The sequence below is a fragment of the Galeopterus variegatus genome, unplaced genomic scaffold, assembly GCF_000696425.1.
Source record: "Galeopterus variegatus unplaced genomic scaffold, G_variegatus-3.0.2 Scaffold5803, whole genome shotgun sequence".
NCBI classification, from domain to species: Eukaryota; Metazoa; Chordata; class Mammalia; order Dermoptera; family Cynocephalidae; genus Galeopterus; species Galeopterus variegatus.
The window spans coordinates 85,307-94,394 of NW_007731914.1; the positions used below are offsets into that span (position 1 = coordinate 85,307).

General features: G+C 36.4%; 1 protein-coding gene across 1 annotated transcript in view; it reads right to left on the reverse strand.

The window, feature by feature from the left end:
* The window catches only part of LOC103605425 (selenoprotein T), a 31,824-nt gene that overhangs the window by 2,357 nt on the left and 20,379 nt on the right, over positions 1 to 9,088 (reverse strand). The window contains 4 exon segments of the mRNA XM_008590009.1: positions 303 to 456; positions 2,334 to 2,421; positions 5,010 to 5,136; positions 5,811 to 5,921. Coding sequence (XP_008588231.1) covers positions 332 to 456; positions 2,334 to 2,421; positions 5,010 to 5,136; positions 5,811 to 5,921 — 451 coding nt within the window. The 3' untranslated portion in view covers positions 303 to 331.

Here is a 9,088-nt window from a genome sequence, read left to right on the forward strand (position 1 = left end):
CAGTGTTGCCCCCGTACCGGACCGGGGACCGGCAACGGGATCGCAACCCTCGGCATTGCTCCCGCACCTCGCTCAGCCAGTGAGCGGGAACCGGTCTGTATGTGGGATCCGAACCCTCGGGCGGGAGCGCCGCCGCGCTTCCCAAGCGGTGCACTATCCAGTGCGCCACCGGGCCGGCCCCACCTGTTTAATCTTAAGTTGGAAGCTCAAGTGATAATATATGTAATATCTACTACCTTGCTGATTCGTGATGGGAATTAATAGAAACCTACACAGAGTTATTATATTTGTAAACTACTTACAAAATAGTTTTCAGTGCTGATAGGTGGGGCTATGATCGATGATGTGGGATTGAGTCCATATGCACATTGAGCTTCATTTCATTGTCAAGAATTTGAACAAGTTGTTGCATGGATGGAAGGTGACCAGATTCCAGCTTAGACCATACAGGTACATCTGTAAAAATAAATACACCCCCACCCCCCAAATTAAGGATCATTCTATAATAGACATTCATTCCACAAATACTTATTGAGTGTCTATGTACACAACTGAGGATACAAATGTGAGCAAGAGTATAGCTTCTTGATCTCAGAAAATGGACATTCTCATAGGGGAAATGCCAAAACAACTACACAAATAACTACAAAATTAAAATTGTGTACTAAGAATTAAAACTGGAAGGTGCTAAGGTGCTGTGAGAGGTGCAAACACAAGCCTCCATCGCTGACTAGTTGGAGAAGTACTATCATTTAAATTGAGATCTAAAAGATAAAAAAATATGAAGACAGAGTGGGTGTTCATGGGAGTAAAACACCTTCAAGGCAGAGAGAACAGAAGTGTAAAGGCTGGAAAGGAGAGAGAAAATCAACGTAGCAGAAATATAGAAGAGGAGTGGTATAAGGAAAGCTGGAGAGGTAGAAAGGACTAGATTGGAGGTCAACAAACTGCAAGGGGTCAGAAAGTAAACATTTTCAACCAACGAAGACATATATAGTCTCTGTCACAACTATTCAACTCTCATTGTAGCCTGAAAACAGCTACATGCAATATATAAACTAATGGGCACCACTGTACTCCAATAAAATCTTATTTACAAAACAAATATGGTCCACAGGACCATAGTTTGCTGACCCCTAGACTAGATCATGCAGGGCCTTATGGCCCCATTAAATGTTCTGGTCTTTAACTTGAGAAAACAGGCAAGTCATTTAATGAATTTGAGATACTCAGGCAACAAGATGAAATTTGCTTTTCAAAAACAAATCACTCTACTGTTTACAGCAAATATTGGCAAATTTTTCTGTAAGAAGCCAGATAGTAAAGATTTTTTGTTTTACAGACAAGAGACAAAAATCAAGGATATTATATAGGCACTTATATAACTAGAGAGATAACAAATTTCCATGAATTTTTCATTGGTGAAACTCAAAACTTTAGTTATAAACACAGAAATCTGAATCTCATATAATTTCCATGTGTCACAAAATATCCTTTTGATTTTTTTAAACCATTTAAAAATGTTAAAATCATTCTTAGCTCATGGGTGATATTTGCCCCTGATTTAATGAATGGATAAGAAAGTAACAAGGTAATTGTGGCCTGGACTAGGGTGGTGCCAATGAAGATGAACAGAAGTAGATTTTTAAGAAATTTAGGAGGTAGAATTGAGAAGAGTTGGTGATCCCTCAAATATAGGAGTAAGGGAGAAAGTGATGTTATCCTAGGTTTCTGACATAGGCACAGGGTAGACAAATGATGATGGCATTAAATAAATGAGAAATGCCAGAAGAAGAGCATATAAGAGTGTAGAGAGCTGGCCAGTTGGCTCAGGTGGTTAGAGTGCAGCCTTGTAACACCAAGGTCAAGGGCTCAGATCCCCATCCTGGCCAGCTGCCAAAAAACAAACAAACAAACAAAATGTGTATAAAAATTAGAGGAAGGAGAAATAATCGAGAGTTTATGTTTAAAGATTCCTGGGTATGGCATTTAGAACAGAGGTCCATTCCTACTATACATTCAGGAATCATCATTCAGATATTATTTTAAAGCCATGGGAGTAGATAAGGACCGCAGAAACAATCTGGCATAAGAAGAAGGCTAATTCTTCAAGTAATTCCAAAACATAAAGTTCAAGTACAGATAAAGACAGAGTAAGTTGAAATCTTCCAAATTCTTCTATCTCCTGGCATTTTCCATTTCTTTCACATAAATTTCTGTTTTACATGAACATTAAAGAAGTTTTTTATTATGAAAAAAGAAAAGCCTGATACTCATTATAAATTATAAATAATTTAAAATTTATTACAAAATGCAAACTATTCAAAACCTACCATTTAAAGTTATCTCAAATGCACCCGTTGACATACATTGGTTCTCAATCATGTTACTCAAGAAGAAAACCATCATACATGCATAAACCTAAAAGAAAATATAATTAAGCACAACAGGCAAAGTCATTTTGAAGTCAAAACATGACAACTTAAGACATAGTCATCTTTTTAATTATAGTCTCATTCCTTATTTGGTAATAATCTATAAGTTTCCATATAAGCTATTATTTCTATTCCATATGTTCAGATAACATACACAGAGCAAGAAAAATACAATATTAATTCACAGCCCTACACATCCTGAAGAACTTATATATGATATATATAATGTACATACAATTTCTAAGGGATCTTCTAATAGCTTTAAGTTAAACAAAAAAAACCCAGCATAAGAAGGGTTTGTTTTACCATTTTTATAATATAAGAATTCACAAGAGAATAGTGATGCAATAATCAGCAACTCTATGTATTCAATACAGCCTGTTTATGTTTCAAACAAATCATTTCCTTTTTTTTTTGTCTTTTTTACTGACCGGTAACGGGATCACAACCCTCGGTGTCACGCCCGTCCATGTATTCAATACAGCCTGTTTATGTTTCAAACAAATCATTTCCTTTTTTTTTTTTGTCTTTTTTACTGACCGGTAACGGGATCACAACCCTCGGTGTCACGCCTGTACTGGGGACCAGCAACGGGATCGAAACCCTCGATGTTGCACCTGCACCGCGCTCAGCCAGTGAGCGGGAACCAGTCTCCACATGGGATCTGAACCCTCAGTGGGAGCGCCGCTGCGCTCCCAAGCGGCGCACTCTCCAGTGCGCCACCAGGCTGGCCCCAAACAAATCATTTCAAGTCAAACTAGAAAGAAGTAGGTTAGCACTGGCATTAGTACATTACTACATTCATTCACCCTACAAAGGCAAATCTATACCTTACCAAAAGAGACTGGAAGCTCCTTGTTGAACAGAAAAGTTTTAATTTAACAAAATCACCAGACTAAAAGTGGGATGTAGTGAAGATGCTAATTTATGACAAGCTGTTTCAGAAAAATAAATCAAATGTCCATAACCAATGAGAAAGAACTTTCCCTCCTACCCCACCTGAGCTAGGTGGGGTTTGATTTCATAGGGGTTACTTTAGCACTTGAGAACATAAGTCTACTTTCATGGGAATGATACACAAGGAACAGTCATGAAAGCGACAGCTTTCTGGCACATTCCTCTTCCACAGTAGATCAACAATGGTACATATGACTATAGAGGCCGCAGTGGACTGAATGTCCTCCTCATAAACTCATTGAAGCTTGAACTGTGTCCCCCAAGTTTTGTGTATTAGTAACTTGGCCCCTACTGTGACTGTTGGGAGGGTGGGAAATCCTATTATAGTAATCAAAAGGTGGGGCCTTGAAGAGGTGATTACATTGTAGGACTATGCCATAGTGAATAGATTATTAATGGTGGTCAGGGGCATGGTTCTGAGGGCTTTAAAAGGAGGGCATGTGAGAGGTTAGTCTCTCTCTGCTCCATTTTCTGCAACGTGAGACCCCTGGGTCACTGTCATTACCACAAGATCCTCACCAGATGTGTTCCCTGGACTTTAGACTTCCCAGCCTCAAAAAATGTAAGCAATAAATGTCATTTTCTTCATAAATCACCCTGTTTCAAGTATTTTGTTATAAGCAGCAGAAATGGACTAATACAGAGGTAAAATGCACTAAAGACAATCTAGAATCAAGTAATAAATATAGCACAAAACATTATCAGTAAGTACTCAACTTTCAATTCTTAATCCTTTGCAAATAAACATTTTGTTAATAACAGGGTAGAGACATTTCAGTTAGAGATATCTAATTAAAACACTGAGGATGTTTATTTTAAGAAGTCTTATCTCTTATTGGAAATAAAAGGTTCCCTAAGAAAAAGTACAGCTACGTAGGAATCTGCTATTCAGCCTAGAACCAAAGGACCAGACCAGATATTAAACTCCAAAGAGAATACTTCATAGAAGAAAACCTAAGCAAAACCATCAAGAAAGAAATAAAAATTAGACCTATTTCTGACAGAATAGTCAGAAAAAAGGATTTTATATAAAACAGATGAAAATAAGAGTGATTTAGAAAGAATGCATGCTGCAGCAAGACACTACAAAGGAAAAAGAAATACACAAGATTCTTAAGTACATTTATACTGATTCTTTCAGGCAATCTGACAAACAGATCCCCATGAACAGAAGAGTCAAAGCACAAAAAATTAATAGAGGAAGACAGAGAAGTTTTGGTAAGTACAAATTAATCCATCTTTAAATGTGAATCAACCCACTAATAACACATTAGTTGGTATAAAAGGACCACATTACATATATATTGCGTTTTGCTGGATATGATTTAACCTAAATTATACAATCAAAATCAGGTGATAAATTATTTTGTGCCCAGATTCTACTCCCTATCTCTCAAAAATAAGAACATAAGACCTAATCATTCTTAATACATAAATATGGAAACTGAGGCCAAGGGAGATTGAGTGACTTGCCTAGAGATAAAAAGTGATATAAATTGAAATCACATATGTTAACAGGTGAATTAGTAACAAGTACTCAAAAAAACCAAAATCCATTAAAATCTTTTCATTGACAATCTTAAAACCTGCAGTTACCAAAGCTATTAAGTTGCATACCTTATTTTCTTGGCCCCACTGCCAGATGCTAGGAGCTTGCATGCCAAAGAAAGCAAAAGGATCCTTGCCAACAATTATTAAGCCTATTAATACTAGTTTGAAGACCGACAGGAAGGATGCTATGTGTCTGTCAAAAGAAATAAATTCATCAGAAGTCAAAATTTCTCATCTGATTATTAAATAATTCAAGTGTATATGTACAAACATTTTCTAAATGTCAAATCTAAAAGTTACTACTTATATAAAAAGATAGCAACTAAAGTTAATTGTGTGGTTTTAAAAAAAGAAGTTTAATATCTTTTAAATCAAAAAATTCATTTACGAAATCATATAGAATTGGCCTTTAAAAATACTATTATTTTAAGACAGCACAGAATTTAATACAACTGACTTTCTATAAAAGTTTGGGGCTGGCCAGTTAGCTCACTTGGTCAGAGCATGGGGCTGATAACATCAAAGTCAAGGATTCAGATCCCCATACCAGCCATCTGCCAAAAAATAAATAAACAAACAAATAAATAAATAAATAAAAATTGGGAAGTTCTTGGTGTATCTCCACAATAAAAACAATATGAGAAAATGTATATTTAGAAGGGTTGCTATCTCTGAAATGACCCTATTTCTTCTTACAGAAAAAGCCTTCTATATTTGTGTCAAACAAACTTGCTATTTATAATGCAGCTATTATAATGCAAACTTGCTTGAAATTATAATAACCAAGTAAAGTTAATTAAACCAATTTACAAAAGTTTACGAAGTCAAATAAGTTGTTTTCCCCTTAAGTTACTGAAATTTACTTACCTATATATTGGTTGAGGGAGGTAATTCTCTCCTTCAATGCGGATGTCTGGGTACCGCTGGCTAATAACCCGCATGTACTCTTCAAACACCCGCCTATAACCTCAGGAAACACTGCAGAAAAACAAAAGTGTTTCCATTAAGTGATTTGAATACACCTAGATTTATTTTGTAGTTACACAATGCCTAAAAATTACTACCAAAATTAAAAATTTTTCTCAAGATTAGTCACAAATTAATAATGAATGAACCTGAATAATGAATATATGCAAGTTTTTTTCTTTTACAAATTTCATATCCCCTCAAATAAATCCTTCCACTAGAACATTAACTTTATAGATTTGGGTTATTGTTGGTCAACAGCAAACACCTATTCATATATATTAGCATATCCAGCTCTAACACTGATTTGACCTTTTTTTATTTTTATTTTTTGGTATCAATGGCTTGTATAAACAGTGAAATGAAAACAAGTCTTCTTTTTCACCTGAAATAGGGACTTTCAAATTTGGGGTACAGAAAGCTTAAAAAAATACCAAAGCATGAAACATGAGACTCTGGTTCTGATTCCCACTGTGCCCCTAACTGGGCAAACTTGTTTGCTCAATCACAATAAGAGGAACTTAACACTAACCTCTTAGATACTTTCTGACTTTCTGACCTGATTCTACATTGCAGAGAAAAACAAATATTGGGAAGACAATTTTCAGCAATATGTCAGAAAATCCTAATCATTACTCTGGAAATTAAGTCAAGAACATTCAATCTTCTCCATCAGTCTCTGAACAACTCACTTTCCGATATATATTGTCCCAGCCAATTGCAGAGAAAAACAAATATTGGGAAGACAATTTTCAGCAATATGTCAGAAAATCCTAATCATTACTCTGGAAATTAAGTCAAGAGCATTCAATCTTCTCCATCAGTCTCTGAACAACTCACTTTCCGATATATATTGTCCCAGCCAAGAAAAGGAAAATAGGCCACTAGAGTAGATATATAGAGAAAAAGGGAGGTGGTACCACTATATCAACAGAAGAGCTTACAAATTCAGGTAAGACTGTTAAACACTTAAGTTCACTAAGTTCTACGATAAGGAACACATAAATACCATAAAGCAAATGAAGGTGCCAGTTGGTACAGAGGAAGCAGGGTCAGTAAGTAAGCTATAGTAGAGAAAACCTGAGCTACCAGCTTCATCAATCAAGGGAAAAACAATACCAACCGCCACCACCNCATTCAATCTTCTCCATCAGTCTCTGAACAACTCACTTTCCGATATATATTGTCCCAGCCAAGAAAAGGAAAATAGGCCACTAGAGTAGATATATAGAGAAAAAGGGAGGTGGTACCACTATATCAACAGAAGAGCTTACAAATTCAGGTAAGACTGTTAAACACTTAAGTTCACTAAGTTCTACGATAAGGAACACATAAATACCATAAAGCAAATGAAGGTGCCAGTTGGTACAGAGGAAGCAGGGTCAGTAAGTAAGCTATAGTAGAGAAAACCTGAGCTACCAGCTTCATCAATCAAGGGAAAAACAATACCAACCGCCACCACCAACCCCAGGGAACAGCATGGAGTTTATATCTGACAGGGTGAAATAGTCCAATTACCAGTAGATCTCAATTTAAGAAAATCTGCTTTTCAAAAAATAAAAAAGAGTGAGAAACTCACCTGTTTTTCTTCACAGTGAATATTCCCTTTATATTAAAAATGAAATTTTAACCAAAGATAAGTCCCTGAAAAGTATGATGTTTTTACAAAGAGAAACCAATCTTTATAGTTAAATACTTTAAATAAACTTATGACTCTCCAGATACCTATCTTTACTTAACATCCAAATTATCTAATATTTCACTATTACCATTATTATATTTTTTATTCTTTCTAATCAGCCATGCTGGACTTTTCTGAGTTCATGTTACTAACTTGATATAATTTCAAATTCATAGAAAAGTTGCAAGAATAGTATAAAGATCTTACATACCATTAGCATAGATTCATCAAGTATTAGTATTCTGCCACAACTGTTTTCTCTATAAGAAATTTTTAATCTTGCTTTTGCTTTGAAGATATTACCAAAATAATATAACCTATAAGCCTACCTACCTTAAAACCAAGAAGTGCCACCTGATTTCAATATGCAAGTTTGTACTGGTGTTTACAATGGAGTTGATTATCTAAAATAATAGTATCTGATTTTTAATGCAATAATTTGGAAACTAGAGACTTAGTTAATTTAGTCAAAACTCCTTTCTTATAGATGAAGGGGAAAAACATGAAACCCAAAGAGATCGAGTGACTTTACCAAGGTTATACACATCCACATAGTATTTCATTCACTCAGTATTTACTGAATGCCTATTACATGATGCATTTGAGTTTCCCAGAGAGACAGACCAATAGGATATGTATCCAAATATATGAGAGGGGATTTATGAGGAGAATTGGTTCACACAATTATGAAAGCTGAGGAGTCATGCAACAGGCCATCTGCAAACTGGATGCCAGTAGTGTGGCTCAGTTCAAGTTCGGAAGCTTCAGAACCTGGGAATCCAATGGTGAGACCAAAGGCCTCAGAGCTGGGGTGCTGCTGGTGTAAGTCCTAGAACCCAAAAGCTGAGGAGTCTCAAATTTGGATGTCCATGGACAGGAGAGAAGCATGTATCCCAGCTCCCGTGGAAATAGAGCGAGAGACTTGCCTTTTCAACTCTGTTTTTGCTCTCTCTCTGGGCTCCAATGGATTGGATAGTGTCCATCCATATTGAGGGTGGATCTTCCCCATCCAGTCTACTCAGGCTTACATGCTAATCTTTTCTGGAAACACTCTCATAGACACATCCAAAAATAATGTTTTACGAGGTTTCTAGGTATTCCTTAACCTAGTCAAGTTGACACCTAAAATTAACCACCGTACATGGCAAGTACTGTATTAGTCAGTGGGTAAGTAGTGGTAAGTAACACAGATATGGTCCTGCCTTTACTGCCAGGTCTGGTACTAGTACACAGACTCTGTGATTTAGGGTCCTAGGCCCTTTCCACTAGACTCCCAATATAACAGCTAGATGATACAAGAGTTAGCCTTCCCTGTGTCCAGGAAGTAAGTTCCTATTGCCCACGATGACACCATCTGGTACCCATGAAGTTGGTAGCCTCACCGCAGAGATCTCTGAGGTTCTTCCATGATGAAGATAAGAGATTCTTCCTCTGGGAGAACCAAGCTTGTGAGGTATGTAATTGCTCAACTGAAAATCCTTTTTACACATGTAGTACT